Below are 23,024 nucleotides of genomic sequence, written 5' to 3' on the forward strand. Positions count from 1 at the left end.
CAGGTGAGGTAACTTGCTCAACCCTCAGTCTCCCAAGGTCGGTTCAGCTGGACAACACCATCTTTCTCCCTGCTGCCCAGTTTCTAGTAGTCCCTAGCTCCTGGCATGATCAGTGAAGACCTCTATGTTTGTTGTTTCTTTATTTGTTTGTAATATAGTCTCAGGTAGCCCAGACTAACCCCAAAGTCATCAAAGTAGCCTAGGATGGCCTTGAACTCCTAATCCTCCTGCCTCCCCCTCAAGAGTACTGAGACCATCCTTGAGTGAGGGCTACCACATCTGGTTTAAATTTAGTTTCTCTTATTCACATAGCTCCAACTAGCTTTTAAGGCTCTTTGGTTGCCACAGGGAGCTAATTCATTCATCCGTGTTGCTAGCAGTTCTGCAAGGAGAAGACGGTGAGTCGATGAGTCGATGGTGCTTGCTGCATTTTCTGGAAGCTGACTGAACTGAAATGCCTTCAACTCATACCTCAAAGATCGTATCATTTTGCCCCTAGTACTTCTGTATTTCTCTAGAAAAGCTGGGGACTCTAACACAGCATCTTGCACCACAGATGCGGTTTCCACAGAGACCTGCAAGATATTCCAGCGCTCACTGGTGCGTCCCTCCTCCAATCAAGCGCACGCCCTGCTGGGCAAGGGAGGAAAAGCAAGAGCAGCCATCCGCCAAGGATAACCTGGAACACTGGAAGCAGCCAAACGAGAAGTTCTGCTCAGACACGTGGCTGGCCACAAGTCGGTGGGAGCCTGCGGCGCGGACGGACCTGGAGGAGCTTCGGCCGCCGTGGGGTGACCCTGAGGATGACGCATCTCGGGTGGCTAATATTCCTGGCCCCCTGGGGAGTCGCAGGGGCTGAACTAGGTAGGGCTGCGGGAAAACCTGCTTGACTTTTGTTTCCTACTAGGAACTGGAGGTGGGGTCTGGGCTGCAGGAATCTGCTCACAGAACGCGGCTGAAAATGTAAAGTAGCTTAGAGTTTAAATTGCAGAGACTTAGCCATTAATGCTGTTCCCGTGGTGTAGCTCAGTTGGTAGCCAGAGTTCAAGGGCAGCCTAGGATACGTGAAACATTGTTCCCAAAGCAAAACCACACCAAAAAGGCTCCCTGTGCCAGGGGATTTTAAGTGGGAGTAGCTGCCTGCCAGGGGCAGGACACAGACTTTGCCAGAGGGACAGAATTGGCTAAGGATCTAGTACATGAAAGCCAGGCGCTGAGAGGAAGCAGGTGGCCCGGAAGATCCCCGAACTCAATCAGGACACTCTGACTGAAGGCTCAGGTGTAGTGCTTCAGTGATCTCTGTGCTTCAGTGATTGTTCAAATGAATGGGTTCCGTCTCTGGGACTCCGGCAAAGAACAAACCCATATGGTGGAAGGAGAAAATCTATTTCTGCAAATTGTCTTCTGTGGCGCCTGTCCACTCAATAGATAAATGTAAAACAAAAGCAAACCAAACCTCAAAAAGCCATAAAAACACAAGCATTAGTTAAAAGCCCATCTCTGTACCCTGTGTGAACCAGGAAGACAGAAAGAAAGCAGAAAAAAAAATTCATGACTTCAAGGAAAAAACATTCCCTCAGCTGGGACAAAACAATAACCCCGGTTTTTTTTTTTTTTTTTTTTTTTTTTAAGGTATAATATTCCAAGGTGACCTTGAAGGCCTTTTTTTTTTTTTTTTTTTTTTTTTTTTTTTTTTTTTTTTTTTTTTAACATGGTCTCACTGTGTAGCCCTGGCTAGCCTAAAACTCGCTATGTAGATCAGTTTGGCTTTGTACTCAGAGATGCACCTGCTTCTGTCTCTCAAGTGTTGGGGTTGAAGGGGTATGCCACAAAAACCAGTCAAAAGTTATGCTTGCTTTTTGAATTACCACTCAGAGAAGGAGGTAGGTGTAGTCTGGAAGATCTGCCAGCCACTGCTGAAGAAAGCTATTGTTTTACATGTGTGAGTGTTTTGCCTGCAAGTGTGCACATGTGTGCTCACTGCCCCACAGAAGCCAGAAGAGGCCATCAGAGGCTCTGGGACTGGAGTTACAGACAGTTGTGAGTGCTGGGGAATTGAACCTGGGTTCTCTGTGAAAGCAGCCAGTGCTCTTAACCACTGAGCTCTCTCTCCAGCCCCTGTACACATGACTTTTTTTTTTTTTCCGTAACACCTTCATAACAACTTAGCTTGTGAAGTATTTTTTATCTCCATTCTTACCCTGAGAAACTGGACTTGAGAGAGTAACTAGCCCAGGGTTACACAACTGGTGAGTCTGGACCTGAACCCAGACTGTCCAGCCGAGCTCTGTGTATAATGTGGTACTCTGCAGGAGTTAGAACCGACAGGAAGGAAGACCAGGGGTACTTAGTGGGTGTTGAGCACTTTCAGTGACACTAGACTTGGCATTAGGTTCTTGGGAAACTGTCTCTTTAAAATTTATTTAAAAATGAAAAAAAAAAAAATATATATATATATATATATATATATATATATAGAGAGAGAGAGAGAGAGAGAGAGAGAGAGAGTATATGCCTACACATACACACACACTGTGTGGGGAACTTGGAGAAGTTAGTTCTCTCCTTCTACCCAGGGTCCCAGGGATCAAACTTAGGTCTTCAGGCTTGGTGGCAATTCCTTTACTGCTGGGCCATCTGGCTATACAGATTATTCAATCTCAGGAAGCTCTTTGTGTCCTTGTGTTGCCCAAGCTTGCCTCTCTGTGTTGCCCAGGCTTGCCTACCTTGAACCTCTGAGTTCAAGTGGCCCTCCTGACCTCCTTAGTAGCCAGGACTGCTGGCACGTGCCACCACATCAGGCTTCACGGCATCCGGGATTCCCACGAGAGTGGGTGCTGTTACCATATTCATTTCACAGGAAGCTGGTGGGATGCAGTGCCTGAGACCTTACAGTCAGGGCAAACTCTGATTATTTGCTGTGGGCTGACTGCCCTTCCATGCTTTCCCTGGAACTGGGGATTTTTTTTTTTTTTTAAAGATTTATTTTATTTATATGAGTACACTGTAACTGTCTTAAGACACATCAGAAGAGGGCATCGGATCCCATTACAGATGGTTATGAACCATCATGTGGTTGCTGGGAATTGAACTCAGGACCTTTGGAAGAACAGTCAGTGCTGTTAACCACTGAGCCATCTCTCCAGCCCGGGAGATTTTTTTTTTTTTTTTTTTTTTTTTTAAGACTATCTTTTCTATTTTCTTCAAATTTGCTGGAATGCACACATGCATAACTTTTAAACAGAAAGAAAGGAGCTTTCTTCCAGGAGCTGGAGAGATGGCTCAGCAGTTAAGAGCATGTGTTCGCCCTCGAAGAGGACCACAGTTCCATTCCCGGCACCCATGTTGGACTCTCACAGTTGCCTGTAACTAGAGCCCCAGGGGATCCCACACCTCGGCCCCCACAGGCATGTACACTCACAAGTGAACAAATACTCTCACACACACATAATGAAAAATAACAAAAAATAATCTGTAAGAAAAAACAAAAAAAGGATCCCACGACACCTGCAAGTGTCTTCAGGATCTTCCTGATGTGCGGGGGGGGGGGGGGGGGGGGGGGGGGGGAGGGGGGGGGACTGCCGAGTTACCAATCAGACAGCAGCCGTCTCCACGATGCATTAAGCTGTGTGGTCTATCATCCTTACCCAAGAGTTGGACTGCTGTTCCATCATGCATCTCCTTGTCCTGTGCAGCCTGTGTGACACACCACCCATTCCTCTGTGTCACATGACGCAGAGGACAAGTCCCACCAGTGTGCGTCAACAATGTTGGGAATGTCCCAAAGTTAGTGTTAGCAGAGGACCCTCAAGTATTTCATTTGTTTGTTTTGGTTTTTTGAGGCAGGGTTTCTTTGAGTAGCCCTGGCTGTCCTGGAACTCACTCTGTAGACCAGGCTGGCTTCAAATTCACAGAAATTCCCCTGCCTCTGTCTTCTGAGTGGTGGGATTAAAAGCATGTGCCACCACTGCCCTATTTACCTCAAGTCTTAATTTATAGAGAAGAAATTACAACTGAGGTATTTTAAAATGTATTACATTTATTTATTTGGGGTGAGTGTGTGCACACCTGAGCTTGTGTCAGGGTGCACATGTAGAAATCAAAAGACAACTTAGAAAACTTGGTTCTCTCTGTCCACCATGTACATCCCTAGGATCGAATGCAGGTGTCTGTCTATGGGCTGGGCCATCTTGTTCACCCATGATATCTTTTAGATCATTGGTGAGTGCCAACAGCAAAAGACTGAAGTTGGAGCAAGGGCACTTTGTGGTGTGGGTTACACATGGTGATAACAGAATCTGTCCATCATGGAATCAGAGGAGCTACAATTGTGGAGGGACCTTGTGCAATGTTGTCATCTTCCACTGTGAAAAACAGGCCTAAGAGGGAAGAGAGTGTAGGCGAAGGGAGGGGAAGGCCCACTTCCAGAAACAGTGTGACCCTGGGAAAGGGTCCTAAGGCTGGTGTCTTAGCCTCCACTCCTACCCCTACTCCAGGCTTCTTGGGAGAGCACTTTTATCTGTACCCTTTCCTCTGGCTTTCTCATGCTTGCTTTCCCAGAGAGGAAACTAAGGCTTAGACAGGGAAGTTCATGGTTCAAATCACCACCGCCTGTGCGGATGAGCCTGGCTTCATAAATAAAGGCGTATGCTTTCCCCGATTCCAAATGTCATTAATCTCCTTTCAAAAAAACTCCCCCCCTCAGAAAACCTGAGGTCAGAGTTACTGGTATGACTTTTGCCTTTGAAAACTGCCATGGACCACCCCAGTCGGGTATGGGAGTCCCTGGGATGAGGGTCCTCGAAAGCTAGGTGGGTAAGGATTTGGTGCTGACAAACAGAAACAAACACAGAGGCAGTTTGAATCTGAGTGTATTTTGCAGCTCTCAAGCAAGGGTTCTTATACATAGAAAGAACAACTATTACAGCTCCTAGGAGATGCTTACAGGAGAGCAATCAGCAAAGCACGAGACTCATCCAAGCATACCGACTCTGAAAAGATATATTCAATAAATCACAAATAGAACAGGTAGCATCATTATTATTATTTGACACAATAAAAATCATTCACTCTAAAAGGATGTATTCAGTGGGCCGTCATCCAGGGCTAGCGGCAGATCGCCAAGAGCAGGTTAATACATCTTTATGAGCAACTATTATTTAACATCTAATACCTGGTTTTTTTTATATATAAATCTTCAACGCACAAATTTAAACTATTTGAATTCTTTTTATTTAAGACTTTCTTTACCATATACCAAAGCCCTCCTCCGATGACACACGTGTAGCCATATGAAATTTTATTGTTGGGAAGAGTTTTTATCTATCATAATACTATTATGCAGCTTTGTAAATGATTACAGAGTAACGTGTAGGTTTCCCTGGAGGCGAGGTCATGTTAGTGACCCCATCTCAAGGGATGGCTTCTTACCCATTTTCTTTGCTTGAGATCTTGCCCTAGGCTATCAGGAACAAGTCGTAAACAAGAAAAGGAAGAGAAACTAAAACATAAGCTGCCATGAGAGCTACAGCTCAATGTTTTGTTCCTGGCAAGAGTTCCACAACCGGTCCCAGGAGGCCTCCTTCTTTTGAAGTTTCACCTCCGTCTGTGGAACTTGTCACACAGATTCTACTGGGGTTAGTATGCCAGAAAACCTATGTGACCACGAGCCCCTTTCATGATCTAAAAGTGGGGTGATAGTAGAGAGGGAGCTTGAATGTGATTGTTAAGGGGCTGGAGAGATGGCTCAGTGGTTAAAAGCACGTGCTGCTCTTGCAGAGGACCTGGGTTCAGTTCCCACTACCCACATGGCAGCTCACAACCAGTGGGAGGTTTCTACATGCATGTGGGACTGATGAAGTCATGCAAACACACACACACAGACACACACGGAAGAATAAACTAACATGTTATAGATGTGTTAAGGGAGACCATGCCTGTGTATGAAGAAGCACTAGAAGAGCTTAAGGGGAGCCTCAGGGCGGCTGATGGGAAATTCTCTTATTGTCAACCTGAACTGAGTCTGGGCCCCGCTCGGTGAAAGGAGATACCTAATTTCTACAAGTTGTCCTGTGGCCTCTTCATATTCTTTGTGTACACATGTACGTGCACACACACACACACACACACACACACACACACGTAAATAAGGGGCAGATGAACTGACACTGGGTAAAAAGGTCTTTGTCTCTGATCCTGAGGAGCCGAGTTCAATCCCTGTGATTCTGTGGCGTGCACACATGTGTGCATACACGCACACAGACACACACACACACACAGAGGTATACAAAATAACTAAGTAATGTAATTACATAATTTGATAAAAGACTTAAGGGATTAAACTGGGCTTGCCTTTTGTAATCCAAAAACTTGGAGACTCAGGCAGACAGGATCAAGATGATGAGGACAGCTGGGTGTGGTGGCACACGCCTTTAGTCACAACGCTCATGATACAGAGGCAGGCGGATCTCTGAGTTTGAGGCCAGCTTGGTTTACAAACTGAGTTCCAGGACAGCCAGGGCTACACAGAGACCCTGTCTCAAAAATAAACAAACAATAAACCTATCCCATGTTATTTATGACTTTAATGAATTTTTAAATATTGTTTTTGAAATGAAATTTTAATTTTGATAGAGTAGTTTCTTTTCTAGGTCGTGGATATTTTACTAGGCCCTGGCCTCTGGGTCTATGGTGAGTAATGGAGAAAGGATCCTGGAGCATCGTAGGTGGAGAGGAGGAGGGCCAGAAGCTGGGCTGAGCTGAACCAAACTTTCGTTCGTTCTTTCTTTCTTTTTTTCAAGACAGGGTTTCTCTGTGTAGCCCTGACTGTCTTGGAACTCACTCTGTAGACCAGGCTGGCCCCAAAAGCACAGAGATCTGCCTGCCTCTGCCTCCCGAGCACAGAGACTAAAGGTGTGAGCCACCACTTCCCAACTCTTTTTCTGTTTTTTTAAAAATTAAAAATTTATTCTATTTTTCTTTGAAAAATTATTATTTATATGCGTGTATACACATATGTGCCTTTGCATGTTTGTGGGTATCAGGGGACCATTTTTGGGAACTGTTTTTTTCTTTCCATCATGTGGGTCCTGGAGCTTGGTCTTCAGGTCTTCAGGCTTGGTGGCAAGTGACACACCTGCTCTGTCCATCTTACTGGTCTCAGTTTTCAAGATGAACATGAAATGACCTATTGGGTCTGTAGGCCCAACCAGAATAAGACAAAATCAATCTTTCTGTTGTCCTTTTTCAAATATGCCTCAGTACCTGCAGAGGACAGCCCCATGGAGACACACTGGGTGGGCAGGACGTGTCCTTTCTGCAGTGAGAGGAAGGCTCTTAGACCCCCTCAAAGAGTGAATGCAAAGTAACTGACTCTTCCCACTTGCTGCATGCTATCCCAGCTCACCAGACGCCATCCTCACAAACGTCCGAGCTGCTTCTCAGTGACAGACCAGAGTAAAGCCATCCTTGTCCATGCATCAACCGAGCAATAAACCTAGAATTCCTACCTCCTGAGGTTTGCGCCCTCAGTTTCTCACTGAACTCCAAGTTTACTTCCACCCATAATAGTTAACTAATATTAGTGAGCAATAATAACTCACAAATAGTAGCCAAGCTTGGTTTATTTTTGGTTGATTTGTTTGAGACAGGACCTTGGAATGTTGCCTGGCTAGCCTGGAACTCAGCCAGTATGTAGATCAGGCTGACCTCAAGTTGTGGGTGGTCTTCCTTAGTCTCCTGAGTGCTAGGATTACAGATGTTTGCCACTGCGTAAGATTGCAGCTTTCCTTTTGAATAGCTCAAGTGAATAGTTCGCTTCTATTCAGACAGTGTAAGTCTGTATAAAGCATCTGAATTCTAATAAGATCCTTGGCCTGAGGCCTCTGCTCTTATTTTTTAAGATTTAATGAATTACATGTGTGCCTGTGTAAGTGCAAGTGTGTAGAGGCACAAAGAAAGCGTTAGGTGTCTTCTTCTGTCACTCTCTGTCTATTCTTTTGAGGCAGGGTCTCTCCTTCAAGAGGAAGATTGTGTTTTTTCACAAGCCCCAGACATCCTCATGTCTCTACTCCTGACAAAACTGGGGTTATAGTAGTGTGTGCAGCTTGTTTGTGGGCACTAGATCTAACCTTGGAATTACCTCTTTAGCCTCAGGCTGTCCTTGAACTCCTGTTCTTCCGGTCTCTGCCTCCCAATTTCTAGGCTAAGAGGTGGGCGTGACTATGGTGCCCCTCCCCCCACTTTCTTATGGTTAATACATCTTAACAGCTAGTTTTCTGGGATTGAGGTTTACTGACACAATAGCTTCATAAGCAGCCTCAGAGTCAGAGAGGTTGACTTTGAACTGGAATTTCCTTTTCTCTCAAGTAAGCATAAGAATCCTTACTTCTGGGAGGCTGTTATGGTGCATGCCTTTAATCCCGGCTTTCTGAAGACAGAAGCAGGCAGATCTCTGAGTTCAGGGCCAGCCTGGGCTACAGAGTGAGTTCCAGGACAGCCAGGGCTACACAGAAAAAAAAAAAGAAAAAAGAAAAAACCTGCTCCACCCCTAACCCCCTCAAAAAAAGAATCTTTACTTTAACTGTTTAGTGGTGGTACACACCTTTTGTACCAGCTACTTGGAAGGGAGTGGGGTGGGTGAGTGAGTGGGGTGGGGTGGGTGAGTGAGTGGGGTGGGGTGGGTGAGTGAGTGGGGTGGGGTGGGTGAGTGAGTGGGGTGGGGTGGGTGGGGGCGTTGGGGGAGGATCCCCTGAACTCTTGTGATCTGTCTGAGCACCATAATATGATTCTCCTCAAAACAAGGCAATGGGGAGAGGGCATGGAATATGGTTCAGCAGTAGAGCACGAAGGAGGCCCCGAGTTTGATTCGCAGCAACACACACACACACACACATACACACACACACACACACACACACACACACACACCACTCAGAAGTGCTGGTGTCTCTGGGTATAGTTTCACTTTCACACGTTAACTGACAACTGACCTGGCCTCGCCACTAGACCACCAGCCAGGACTTTCTGGAATGAAGAAAGCTCACTGTGGCTGACATCAGAGACACCAAGTGGTTGGTGCCTGTGGTTAACTGGAAAAGATGCTCCTTGAGGCAGGGCAGTAGCCTCCCAGGTCCTCTGAGGACACCAAACAGAAGTTGGTATCAGCTGGCTGCATTAGGCTGACCAGCTCAGTCTAAAACATGGCCACAGGCATGAGCTAGCAGATGCCTGGCACTCAGAAAGTACACCAGCACAGCCACCAGTTGATTAGAATGGGGTACTTAATTCCTTTACCCTGACTTAAGGTTTTGCTCCTGTAGAAATTATTTCAAATATATTAGGGGTTGAAATCTGTGTGGAAAGGTTAAGTCCCCTCCCATTATAAACAAACATTTCAGTTGGGTAAAAAAAAAAAAAAAATCAAAATGTAGGCTCATACTGTCAACTGAGACACCCATCTAAGACAGTAGGATACTGAGCTCACCAGGTAGCATTCACATCTCCTTAGAGTCTGGGCCATTGGACCGAGACCACTGGCCACGTGATCTCAGGTGTGTTGACCTCTGAACTTTGCTTCCTTATCAGGAAAGTGGGTATAGTAATCCAAACTTTCCGGGTTGTGGGCAGGGCCGCTGTAAAGCACGTGGGAGGGGTAAGGATTTGCTTAATCAGTCATTCATACCTTAGTGTAAGCAAGTTTTAGATCCTTTCCCCAAATCAGGCATAGGTCAGGAGAGGCAGGCAAGGTCTTTTTTTTTTTTTTTTTTTTGGTTTTTCGAGACAGGGTTTCTCTGTATAGCCTTTGGCTGTCCTGGAACTCACTTGGTAGACCAGGCTGGCCTCGAACTCAGAAATCCGGCTGCCTCTGCCTCCCAAGTGCTGGGATTAAAGGCGTGTGCCACCACCGCCCGGCTTCCTTCAAGCTCTTAAGAGCACCTGGAGAAGTTTAGTAACGAGAGAGTCTGGGCCTGTTTTGGTTCCACATTCATGTTCTGGTCCCAGCCCCAGGCTCAGCTTCCTGTGGGGAAGGAGATGGGCTGTTCACTCTGAGTTTGAGGATGTAGAGGAGGAAGTTACATGGGCGGTGGGGAGTGAGGTAATCCTTGGGCTTCTCCCTATGTCAAGCCCAGAACACAGGATCGAGAGCAGAGGCTGGACCTACTTTCAATACGCAGTCATCAAGAGCTGGCTGTGGTGGTGTGCACCAGTAGTCCTAGTGCTTGGGAGACTGACGCAGGAGGATCTTGGGTTCAAAGCTAGCCCTGTCTCTCCCCCTCCCGAGAGACGAGAGAGAGAGAGAGAGAGAGAGAGAGAGAGAGAGAGAGAGAGAGAGAGAGAGAGAGAGAGAGAGAGAGAGAAACACCAGACACCAGATTCCCTTGGTTTGGAGCAAAATCCTGTCAACCACCGCAACAAACAAGCCTCTCCCACAGCGCATGCTCATGTCCCAAATCCTATCGTGGTGAGCGCAGCCATGTGAGGAGCACTGTCCCTCCTCTGCTCCGCTCACCTTTCATTTCCACACAGACTTCCCAGGGTTTGCAAGGTCTCCCAAGGTCTCCCAACTCGTTTGTGTGTAAATCTTCTCCCCCAGGTCAGATTTCATTTTTTTGCTCATGTCTCAGAGGTATGTGGGGGTCTGAATCTAGTGATAGGCTCCCTGAGTGACTGGGCTTGCCCAAGGCCATACAGCTCCTAGGTGGATCCGAAGTCTGAGTGTTTAAACCTATACACTTTTCTCACCTTAACTCGCAAACCAGCACCTGGCTCAGCACTCTGAGGGTCACATGGCCTCATCCAAGGCATCTGCATTTATCTCGGGGCTTCCTTCTCATCCAGGATTGAGGACGGTTCTCTTTTTCCGCAGCGAGGTTCTGGCACATCTCTGACCTGCATCTGGACCCCAACTACACCGTAACCAAAGACCCCCTCCAGGTGTGCCCGTCAGCCGGCTCCCAGCCTGTGCTAAATGCTGGCCCCTGGGGTGACTACCTCTGCGATTCTCCTTGGGCCCTTATCAACTCTTCCTTCTATGCCATGAAGGAGATTGAACCAAAGCCAGACTTCATTCTCTGGACAGGGTAAGAGCAGTCGTATTTCACATGCAAGCCGCGTCCCTTACCCTTTGTCTCTTAATCCTCATCTCAGGTGAACATCCAGGATTTAGAGAACTTGGTCAATCAGCCCATCACTTGCTCAGTCCTGGGGTAGACACTGGGGAACTGAGATGGCAGAGACAGGGACTGGCCCTCCAAGGGCTTTCGGGCTTCCAGAGGATCCAGATGAGCGCAGTGACCATAACTTTCCAGCCAGCAGAGAGCCACCTGTGGGGGTGTGGGAATTGCACAAGGCACCTGACCTGCATGGCAGGATGGGAAAGGACTTCCTGCAGGATGTGGTGACCCAGGTGTGAGGACCAGGTGTGAGGACAGTTCCAGGTACTCCCTCATGGCTCCAGGTGCTCCCTCTGCCAGTCTCAGTGGCTGATTCTAGGAGCTGGGATGAAATCCATGGTGTTCTTGACTGTCCCTCACTATGATGTGGGAGTGACCACGTCATGGGCCCTGTGCAGGAGAAGAGGAAAGCAATGTGTCAGGAGGACCTGGTCAATCCTCAGGTTTTTTGTTTTGTTTTGTTTTGTTTTGTTTTGCAGCAGGTGCTGGGCGTGGGGTGCTGTTTTAAGACAGGGTCTCTCTATGTAGCCCTGGCTTTCCTAGAACTCTCTTTGTAGATCAGATTGGCTTTGAACTCAGAAATCCACCTGCCTCTGCCTCCAGAATGCTAGGACTAAAACCATGTGCCACCACTGCCCACCACTGCCCAGCAGTCCTCAGTTTCTTGGGCCCAGTAATCAGTCAACTCCTTTGAGGGGTCTTTCTTGGTGGGAAGGGCCCTTAAAACCTGTGTAACACTTTGAAATACAGACTCTGGGAGAGACACTGGGGAATCTGTGATCCTTCTCCGGGAGCAGCATTTTCCTAGAAGCCACTAGGAGCTTGCTGAGCTGAATGACACTGGACGAGATGACTTCTAGGGTTCTTTATAGCTCTTTTGTTATAAAGACATCTCCCAGAGAGCTGCAGTTTCTTGGAAGATAATGTATAGAAATCAGATGCTTTATTTTTATTTAGTGTGTATGACTCTCTGGTTAGGTACCCATTATTATCCATTTTACAGATGAGCCAATAGCAGCTCAGACAGGCTAACAACCTACCCAGGGCTTTACAGCCGGCATTGAAATGGCGGAACGTGGGTTTTAGTTCTGTCCTGCCTGGCTGCACTGCAGCTTGTCTTTCCTGGTCATGTGGACGCGCGGGGCTCATATCTACAGTTTTCTTGTTACTCACTGTCATTTCTTTCTCTTGCATTTGTCCCTACCATTTCACTGGTGTTTTACAGGGATGACACACCGCACGTCCCCAATGAGAGGCTAGGGGAGGCGGCTGTGCTGTCAATTGTGGAACGCCTGACCAACCTCATCAAGGAGGTCTTTCCAGGTAGGACTCACTGTCTGATTGCCAGTGTTCCCTGATCCCCTGGGGGGCCTGACATGGGGTACTCTGATCCCTTGGGGGCCTGGCATGGGGTACCCTGATCCCCTGCGGGGGGTGGGGGGACTGGCATGGGACACAGTAGCCATAGGAAAGCTGGAACATGGACCTTCATTGACAACAATGGCTGCCTCCAGGTTTCAAATGCTTGACAGCAACTGTTTCTTACTTTTCACACTATCGCCCCAGAAACACAGGTGACCACTGAAGAATTGCCTGATATTTCTGTCTCTTACACTCTTCTCTGATGCTAGACTTACATGTCATGGTTTGTACAGTTACACACAGGCATCCCTGGGCAAGCCTCACTCAGGCTGACACAGGGCATTGTGTCCTGCCCTGACGCTAGCGCTGGTATCTGCTGTCCTCACACCATCCGGCTGCCAGGCATCTGCAGTTGCTCAGGGCGTCCTAAACATTCCAAGCAAGGCAGAGTGGGCGGGGGATGGGAGTGTGTGAGCCACCCTAAGGGACTTGACAGGGAAAAGAGGGCCTGTGTGCTCCAGCAATTGGCCCTCGAAGATGGTTTTAAATGGGCTATGCAAAACACAAGGTTCTAGGGGCTGAATCAGGCCCTCAGGCTGCCAACTGGGAACCTGAGATAGTGGCCTAGCAGTATCCACCCCTTCTCCCTCTGTTCCGTCTAAAGGTCATAGGTGTGGGCCCCCAGGACCCACATACAGAGTCATGATGCTAAAAACAATCAACAGCTAAGCACCAGCAACTGCTCTAAGAATTTGGCAGGATTTAGCGCATCCATTGTCATGACAACCGCAGACAGGAGCTATTATAGTTTTCTTAATGAGGACCAAGAGTCTTGGCATCAAGTCAACTGGTCAAGGTCATGTGGCCAGTGTGGGGCTCTATGCTCCCCTCTGAGCGATGCTCTTGTCTCCATGGTTTCCTCCCTTGACAGAAAGCAAGGTCTGCAAAGACGCCTGGATCTGTCCAGCTTATCTGTCTCAGCCCGGCATGTTCCACAAAGATAAGGCTTGTTCGTCTCCCAGCAAAGGCCAATACTTAGGATTCAAATGGGCTATTGGCCCACCTCCAGCTATAGGTATTATTACCCACAATGCAGTTAGGGAATGGTGGCTCAGGAGTCCCTTTCTAGTGATGAATTCAGACTCATACCCAACTGGAGCCTCTTCCCTCTGTCCATACAGCACTTCTAAAATAAATATGAAATAATGGACAGGAAAGCATGTTACTGGGGCTGGGTAGAAGGCGAGGTGGTAACTTGTTACACAGGCGTGAAGACCTGGGTCTGTTCAGATCCCCTACATAGGTGTTACAGTTAGGGTCAGTGGCACATTTTGGTAACTGGGGACAGAGACAGATTTTGAGGGCTCGCTGGCTAGTCAGTCTAGCCAAGATGACAGCGGGAAAAGTCAAAAAATAAGGTAGAGAAGTGTCTGGGGAAGACGTCCACTGTTCACCTTAGGCCTCCATCCACATGGGCGAGTGTACACATGCACACATGTGCACACACACACACACACACACACTAAAATCAGGGAACACTTCACTGGCTATGACTTGATGCATGTGTAGACATTACAGATTTTGTAAAGTCTATGTCACATCTATTGAGAGCTAGTGTCGAAGGCGCCGCAGGCTGTAACCTGGCCATGAGAAAAAGTGTTACCGTTAAAGAGTGACACAGTGCTTACGCTCAGTCACGGTGGGAGGACGCAGGGAAGACGCAGCTTGTTTGGAGAGATGTTAAAACGAGACTATGGTGGGGGCTGGAGAAATAGCTCAGCTGTTAAAGGCAAGGCTCAGAACCAAATATATAAGAGACCATGTTGGAAGATAGAATTAAACACAGGCCAGGCAGGATAGCTCTCATTCTGCAGATATAAACTGTAGTGTAGAGAGGTCAAGAATTCATTCAAAACGAGCACTGTAGCTCTGCGAGAGAGGGTCTGCCTGCCATGCGCAGGCCCTGAGTTGGAGAAGGAAGGGCCAACCTGGAGAGTTTTGCTTCTCCAGTTTTGATACACCTGTATTTCCTACCTTCACTTGGCACATTGGCCTTGCCTCTCTAGTGTAGCAGGGAGGCCGAGAACATAGAAGGGCAGCAGCCAAACAGATCTCAAATTTTATTCTGCCATCAGCTAGGAGATCTCATTGTGCAAGTGGGGAAATGGTGAAGCCTGCCCCAAGGCTTTGTTCAGAGGATGAGATAAGCTACTTTATTCACAGATAAGCTTGTTTATTCAGACATTTGGTCCATCAACAGATTCTTACTGAGCTAACAGTATTCGTACTGACTAGAACAGGTCAGGCCTTCACACAGCCTTTGCTTATATGGAACCTGGCTCACAGTAGCACCAGACACTGTAAATGACTCTTCCCTTTCCTATCAGCACTTGGGTTGCCAGAAATTCATGTTTTCTCTCAAATGGGTCCTCCTCCTTATTCTGAGGTACAGGAGCTGAACCTAAGGATTCTTGCTTGCTAGGTGAAGCAGACACTCTACAAAGAGCTAGCCCATTTTGAGACCAGGTTTCACTAAGTTCAACAGGTGGGCCTTGAACTCATCTGTAGCATTGGCAGGACTTGAATTTGATGTCCTCTCACTTCAGCCTCTTGAATAATAATAATAATAATAATAATAATAATAATAATAATAATAATAATAATAAACTAATTAATTATCAAATAAAATTTAATGACTAATAATAACTTCTTCTTTTTCTTCTTCTTCTCCTTCTTCTCCTTCTTCTTTTTTTTTTTTTTTTTCTGAGACAGGGTTTCTCTGTGTAGCCCTGGCTGTCCTAGAACTCACTCTGTAGACCAGGCTGGCCTCGAACTCAGAAATCCGCCTGCCTCTGCCTCTCAAGTGCTCCCATCCTAAGTGATGCTCAGCCAGACGTTATCTGATGTGGTTTTCAGCCTATCTTTGCTTTTCTCCTCATCTGTGTTATCTCTCTTCCGCTCTGGCTTTGAGGGCCCTCAGGGCTAAAGAGGGCTGGGTGCTTTTGTATGTTTCCTTAATGTTTCTTCTCCTTTTTCTTTCAGATACTAAAGTTTATGCTGCTCTGGGAAATCATGACTTTCACCCTAAGAACCAGTTCCCAGCACAGAGCCATAGCATCTACAATCAGGTGGCAGAACTGTGGAGATCCTGGCTTAGTAACGAGTCCTACACTCTCTTCAAAAGAGGTATTAATGACGCCTGACACCCTATGGACACATTCTGTATGTCAGGTAGGGTAGGACCCCATTTCATCTTCACAGCAAGCCCTGAAATAGGTATAGAATGTATCCCCATTTTACAGAAGAAGAGTATGAGACAGAGGTCACACAGCTTGGCAACAGATTTGAGAACAGAATCTGGGACGGCTTCCAAAGCCCTTGTACTTAACTCAGAACAGTAACAATGACCCTAACCCACAGCAGGTACCAGGCACTATTGGCATCACCCTATTGGACCCTCCTAGCAACCCTAGGAAAACTCCGGGATCAAACTAACTTGAGCCTGGGCAACTCCTGACCTTGTAGTCTGGATGGTTGGCTCCTTCTCCCACAGAGCTATTCCGTTTGCTGCTTTGTGGGTTCTTTTCCCATCCTTTATCTCTGGGCTTTATTCTCTAACACTAGATAGGAGAGAAAAGAATAGAGGGGAGAGAGGAATTAAGAAAACCCCTGAGCCTGAGCCGGGCAGTGGTGACACACGCCTTTAATCCCAGCACTTGGGAGGCAGAGGCAGGCAGATTCTGAGTTCGAGGCCAGCCTGGTCTACACAGTGAGTTCCAGGACAGCCAGGGCTACACAGAGAAACCCTGTCTCGAAAAACAAAACAAAACAAAACAAAACAAAACAAACAAAGAAAGAAAACTCCTGAGTCTAATTTCTTTCCTTTTGTTTCATCTTTGATCATGGCTACTAACAAACCTTAAATGACCAGCGACCACTGGCACAGACTCTTGGGGAGCTGGAATTTATGTACCCTCTGAAAAGTTCCCAGCATTCCAAACATCACACACCGGCAGAAATTATCTGCAGCTGGCAAAACCATGCTTCTGTTAGCACATGAGGCAAATCGTAGCTGCTGTGGACAGTCCGAAGCAGCCCCACACCCGTAATTCCTGGGATCAAGACGAAGCCACTTTCTTACAATATTTCTCTGTTGTTTTGTTGCTGTTTGTTTTTTATTCTATATAGGGTCTCTCTGTGTAGCCCTGGCTGTCCTGAGCTTACTCCATAGGCCAGGCTGGCCTCGAACTCATAGAGATCCACCTGCCTCTGCCTCCTGAGTGCTAGGTTTAAAGGCATGTGCCACCACTACCTAGCTAGTTCTGTTTTTTAAAGAAACCAAAATTTCAGAATTCTCACTATGAATAGCATGTTTGGCAGTGTCTCTGACCTCTGTCTGCTAGATGCCAGTAGCATCTTTAGTGTGACCACCGATTGTGTCTCTGAACATTGACAGATGTCCCTTGGAGGCCACATTGCTCAGTTGAGAATGACTGGTGTAGAGACATAGCCAGCCCAACATTTCCCTGTCTACTTACTTCCCTGACCCTGGTCTCCTGTTGCTGGGACTCTTCATTGGTCAGACTATACCCCAATGGGCACAGAAGCCTGTATGTTAATTTAGTCTAAATAAGTCAGCTCCTGGGGCAGAGAGCTGGATGGGAGAGAGTCAGCAGTGGAGAGAGACCACACATCATTGTTAGTCCATTATCCAGATGAGGAATACTGAGCAGAGAGGTGAAGCAACTTTCCCAAGTTGCACAGCTATATGAATGGTAGGTCTAGGATTAGAACTCAGCTCCAGAACCTTTGCTCTTATCCCTAGATGTCTCTCCTATGGGAAGGGAGGGCTCCAGGGAAAGAGGTCAGAATGTGCGGTGCAAAGTGGCTGAGGTATCCCCACTTCAGGCTGTTCTTGACTATGACCTCCTAGGGGCCTTCTATTCTGAGAAGTTGCCGGGTCCCAGCGCGGCAGGGCGAGTTGTGGTCCTCAACACCAATCTGTACTACAGCAGCAACGAGCAGACAGCAGGCATGGCTGACCCTGGCCAGCAGTTCCAGTGGCTGGGAGATGTCCTGAGCAATGCATCTCGGGATGAGGAGATGGTAAGCACTCCTGCTTCTTCCTGTGCGCCTGGGTTACTTCCTGATAGAAATCTTCCACCAGGCACAGACTTCAAGTCCCACTGGGGACACTCACATCCCTGAGGGTCCTGCAGCAGCCTAGCTCCAGAAGAGGCTTCTTCTGACCACAGCCACCCTGTGACTTGAGGCCCTGAAGCACACTGCATGTCTTAGGGCCTCAAGGGGCTGTGATGGTCTCATCCCACAGTAAGTAAAAGCCTAGAACCCCAGTGAGACTTGCTCCAAGTTCTGATGTCTTTCCCATCCTCACCACACCCATAGCAGTAGTGTGTACTGTTTATCCAAGGAGGTGCCTGGATGTTAGGTGTGTCCATTTTGTCTGCTAGGCCAGCAGCTATGTAAGGACTGACACAGTGGCTCCTGTGTGAGTCCATGCATCACTCGGCAAACCCCAGGAGGACTTTGTGGCTGGTGCTTGTGAGCATTCATCATGCCAGCAGCAGACATGTAGTGCTTTGGACCAATCCCCCTCTTTTAATGTGGTAGCAAGCTCCACCAGGTGGAAAGTCTTCCAAGTGAGAAACTTGAAGCTCAGAGAGATGGCATGCAGCTGGTGTCCAAACTGAAGTTAGAGGCCAAAGCTCATTCATGCCCTTTATTTTTAATATAAGCTCTCGGGCTGGAGAGATGGCTCAGAGGTTAAGAGCACTGACTGATCTTCCAGAGGTCCTGAGTTCAATTCCCAGCAACCAGGTGACCTGCAACCATCTATAATGGGATCCAATGACCTCTTCTGGCACACAGGTGTGCATGCAGATACAGCATTCATATATTAAACATAAACACATACATACACACACTCATGTTGACCAGGCTGGCCTTGAACTCCCAGAGATCTGCCTGCTTCTGCCTTCCAAGTGTTGGGGTTGAAGGTGTGAGTCACTATTCCTGGCTAAGCACATGCTCTTTTTTTTTTTTTTTTTTTTTTTAAATATAAAATACATGTGAGTACACTGTAGCTATATTCAGACACACCAGTAGAGGGCATCTGAATCCATTACAGATGGTTGTGAGCCAACATGTGGTTGCTGGGAATTGAACTCAGGACCTCTGGAAGAGCAGTCAGTGTGCTTAGCCACTGAGCCATCTCTCCAGCCCCCTAAGCACATGCTCTTAATTCTGCCCCTGTTCTACATTTTGAAACGGAAATGCACATGATCACGTAGTGTTCTCACACAGCCATGGAAGATCAGCCCCAGCTCTGGGAATCCAGAAGTACTCTTTGAAGGATCAGGAAGAGTTTGTGAAAGATGTGCTGGCAGGTGGGGGGTGGGGAGGACATGGGCAGGTTTTGGAAGATGGAAATGGGGGCTGGAGAGAACATCTCTGATCCCAGGACCTCTTTCCTGTAGGTGTACATTATTGGCCATGTGCCCCCAGGGTTCTTTGAGAAGACCCAGAACAAGGCCTGGTTCCGAGAGAGCTTCAATGAGGAGTATCTGAAAGTGATCCAGAAGCACCATCGTGTCATAGCGGGGCAGTTCTTTGGACACCACCATACCGACAGCTTCCGAATGTTCTATGACAACACAGGTACTCCATCCTGAGGGAACTGGCCACTTGCCAGCCTCTTCTTCCCTTACTGTTTTTTTCAGCCTGCTGTCTTTTTCCCCTGAAGGTGCCCCCATAAGCGTCATGTTCCTCACACCTGGGGTCACGCCATGGAAGACCACACTACCTGGAGTGGTCGATGGGGCCAACAATCCAGGGATCCGCATTTTTGAGTATGATCGAGCCACACTCAACCTGAAGGTTAGGAGTCTGGGTCTGCTGGGTTGGGAGAGTCTAAGTCTATCTCCAAGTCTATGCCACCTTTCCTGACCCTCGGCTAACCCACTTGCTACTGACTGCTGAGCCTTGGAAGATGTCTTAGTTAGGGGTTCATTGCCGTGAAGAGACACTTTGATGGAGGCAACTCTTATAAAAGACAACATTTAATTGGGGCTGGCTTACACGTTCAGAAGTTTAGTCCATTTATCATGATGGTGGGTGGCATGGCAGAGTCCAGGTAGAGATGGTTCTGGAGAAAGAGCTGAGAATTCTACATCTTGATTGGCAAGGGCAGGAGACTCTCTTCTGCATTGGCAGCTTGAGCCCTAGGAGCCCTCAAAGCCTGCCTACACAGTGACACACTTCCTCCAACAAGGCCACACCTATGCCAACAAGGCTACAGCTCCTACTAGTGCCACTTCCCATGAGTCAACCATATCCAAACCACCACCGAAGGGAATCTTGGTTAGAACCTTGGAGCCACCTGTCACCAAATCAGGTCTATTTTTTCCCCAAGCCTGTCCTTGTCCTGGGTTACTATGACTGCCTGGTCTCCCCTGATGCCACATCCAGAAGGGATTCATCTTGCTAAAACCTTGACTTCATTTTGCCTCTGTGCGGCTCACAAATCTTAAAGATCTCACAAGTGCCCTCAAGATAAAATCGTCTCTCCTGAGGCTGGTATGGAAGACTTCTTACGGTCCAAGTTCAAGCCCATTGCCCCTCCCTCCGTTCACCAACTAGCACTCAGACCCTAAAGCCTGAACACTTTATCACCTCCTAGGATGCGCTGGGATTGTTGAAATGGTGAAACATACTACTTCATTCATTCAACAGAATGCCCTAAGCTTAGGCCACATGTGCCAGGCTCTGTTCAAAGCTTAGGTGATACAGAACCAAACAACAGAATAAACCACTCTCCTGCACCAAAATCCCTACAGGAGGAAGACAGTAATAAATACATAAAATTTAACATGGGAGACAAGAAAGGCAGGGTGGTAGCTGGGCCTGCAGCCACAGGACTGTAATACCAGGCACTTGGGAGGCTGAGGCACAGGACTAAAATTTAAAACCAGCCTGGACCACATAGTGAGTTCAAGACCAGACAGGAACTTAGCAAGAAGACCCTGTCTCAGAAGGGTATGGAGTTGGTGGGGGGGGGGGTCGGGGGAGTGATTGATTGATTGCTTAGGGAGGGAGGGAGGGAGGAAGGAAGGAGAGGGGGAGGGGGACTGATGGTTTTGGAGTGGGTGAGCTGTTACATCAATGGGACAAGGGAAGTGTCCTAAGTAAGGAACATTTGAGTCCTGTGTAAACTGAGTGAGGCAGCTGGGTTTGTAGGGAAGACAGAGGAAGAGCAAGTCAGATGCTCGGGGTGGGAAGTGGCTTGGTGTTTTAGAGGAAGAGCACAGGGGAGGGTGGAGGGCACAAGGCCAGGCCAAGGTCTGGATCTGAGGAGCTGGGGACAGAAGTACAAACTGTTCTGATTCACGGTTTCACAAAATCACCTTGTCTGATGGGCAAAGAGCAGACTGCTAGGACCGAGGTTTGGGAAGTAAAGACACCAGCTGCCAGAGGGTGGTGGCTGGGGCCAGGCTGCTGAGACGCATCTGAGCCTGAAGGTAGTTCAGAGGCTGAGGAGCCAGAATTTGTTGGCAGATGCTTGGTACAACCTTTCTTTTTCAATTTTTAAAAAAATTATATAAATATATATATATTATATATAATATTATATATATAATATATATATTATATATAATAGTATATATGAGTACACTGTAGCTGAGACATCTCTCCAGCCTCCAAATCTTTAAAAAGTACTCTTAAACACAAAGCCATCTCTTACCTTAATTCTTACCTTCTATCATGCAGTCCATCGTGTAGATTCTGGGAGTCCATCTTGCTAGCCCCAGGCCTGAGGATTTTTAAGAGTATGCCCTGTTGTCTACCCTTTCCACCGCTTCCGCTGTCCCCTGGAAGTCACAGTACAGAGAGGACATAGTGCAACAGTGCCATGCGCCTGGCACATGCAGTTCTCACCCATTCACCCAGCTCCTCTCACCTGTCTGTCTGAAGGGACTGCTGAGTCCTAGAGGGTCTTGTTTGAATGGGAAACCCCTATTTAGCCACAATTCGATAACATCTGCCAGCCAGGCAGCCCTCACCCTCACCCATACCGCCATTTTTATTCCTCTTAACTCTGTGAAGATTTCCTGAGCATTAGAGATTCTGTGAAGAGCGTGTGGTGCCTGCCAGTTTGGCAGAAGTGAGCATTCTGGGTCCTAATCCCGCCCTGCCCCTGAATGCTTGCAGACTCTGAGAAGGTAACATTACTTCTGCGATGCTGTGATTACAATACCAGTGTCACAGTGTTTAGCGCTTTCTACTCCATTCTGGTGGGGAAGGCATGGCAGTTAATGGTGAAGCATGTGGCATGTATCAGGGACCCCTCATAGCAGGATCCAGAACCAGCTTCAAAGATTTTCTTTTGCCAGCTAGAATCCACTACCTAAAAATGCTACAGCCAACCAAAATAGTGGTACTGGCTGGGGAACAAACATTCAAAATGAGCCTGTGGGGGCTACTTCAGATTCAAACCATAACGACCTCTTTAGGCCTCCATGTCCTCACCAGGAGAATGGGGGTTCAGATGCAGTTGGAACCAAGTGCAGGATAACAAATAGCAGCTGTTTGATCGATCTAGAGAGCCTGGGGACAGGTTGGGTTGTGGGCAGTACTAATCAACTGCTCATTGTTGACATACCCTGTGCCTCTAATCCAGGACATGGTGACTTACTTCTTGAACTTGAGTCAGGCGAATGTACAAGAGACCCCACTGTGGGAGCAAGAATACCGCCTGACAGAGGCCTACCAAGTACAGGATGCTGGTACCAGCTCCATGCACACCGCACTGACCCGCATTGCCAGCGAGCAGCAGATCCTGCAACGTTATTACATCTATAACTCAGTCAGCTACAACCATTTGACCTGTGAGGACATCTGCCGCGCCGAGCATGTTTGTGCCATACAACACGTAGCTTTCAGCACTTATGCTGCCTGCTTGCATGGTCTTAGTGCCAAGCTGGTGCCTGGTTCCCTGCTCATACTGACTCTGCTGCCAACTCTGTACGTATTGGAGGTGCTATGACTGTAGGCACTGCCAGCCCACCCTCTTACTTGGTTCATCTTTCTTCCGGTAAAATTGGGCAACATTACCCGATGGAGAGATGAACTTTGCCATCCATCTCCCGCATCTGTGGAGAGCAAAGTGGGATCTGATATTTAGATTCACCAGAGAGGGCGCTAAGAAGCCCATTGCTTCCAAGTTTCTCGTTTTATCCACAAAACTGGTTTGTGGTACATGTCTTGGTGCATTACTCCCTTTAATACAAACATATCAAACTACCATGCATTTGATCACCACAGAAAAGTGAGCCAGCAGGAAGATGGGCCCTGGAGATCCTGTGCTTTCGACGTAGTCCCTCCTCAAGGTCTGAACTGGGAACCCACGTGGTCTGCAAAACCCCTTGGTACTTTTAAATAAAAGACTTTTCTGATTTGGTTTCTCAACAG

General features: G+C 47.6%; 1 protein-coding gene across 1 annotated transcript; it reads left to right on the forward strand.

Moving 5' to 3' along the window:
- The first annotated feature begins 654 nt into the window (after positions 1-654).
- Smpdl3b (sphingomyelin phosphodiesterase acid like 3B) lies at positions 655-23,008 on the forward strand. Its single transcript, XM_034503169.2, has 8 exons — positions 655-864; positions 10,868-11,081; positions 12,400-12,497; positions 15,579-15,722; positions 17,470-17,642; positions 19,034-19,214; positions 19,300-19,433; positions 22,234-23,008. The coding sequence occupies exons 1-8, from the start codon at positions 804-806 to the stop codon at positions 22,597-22,599; spliced, it is 1,371 nt and encodes a 456-aa protein (XP_034359060.2). The 5' UTR covers positions 655-803; the 3' UTR covers positions 22,600-23,008.
- The last annotated feature ends 16 nt before the right edge of the window (positions 23,009-23,024 follow it).

This window comes from Arvicanthis niloticus, chromosome 5 (assembly GCF_011762505.2).
Source record: "Arvicanthis niloticus isolate mArvNil1 chromosome 5, mArvNil1.pat.X, whole genome shotgun sequence".
NCBI lineage: Eukaryota > Metazoa > Chordata > Mammalia > Rodentia > Muridae > Arvicanthis > Arvicanthis niloticus.

Excerpts from the sequence above, each read along its gene's own strand:
- Smpdl3b (XM_034503169.2), top strand. The coding sequence starts at position 804 with ATGACGCATCTCGGGTGGCTAATATTCCTGGCCCCCTGGGGAGTCGCA. Across the intron at positions 11,082-12,399 it reads GACTTCATTCTCTGGACAGG|GGATGACACACCGCACGTCC; the intron begins GTAAGAGCAGTC and ends GGTGTTTTACAG. Across the intron at positions 19,215-19,299 it reads AATGTTCTATGACAACACAG|GTGCCCCCATAAGCGTCATG; the intron begins GTACTCCATCCT and ends TTTCCCCTGAAG.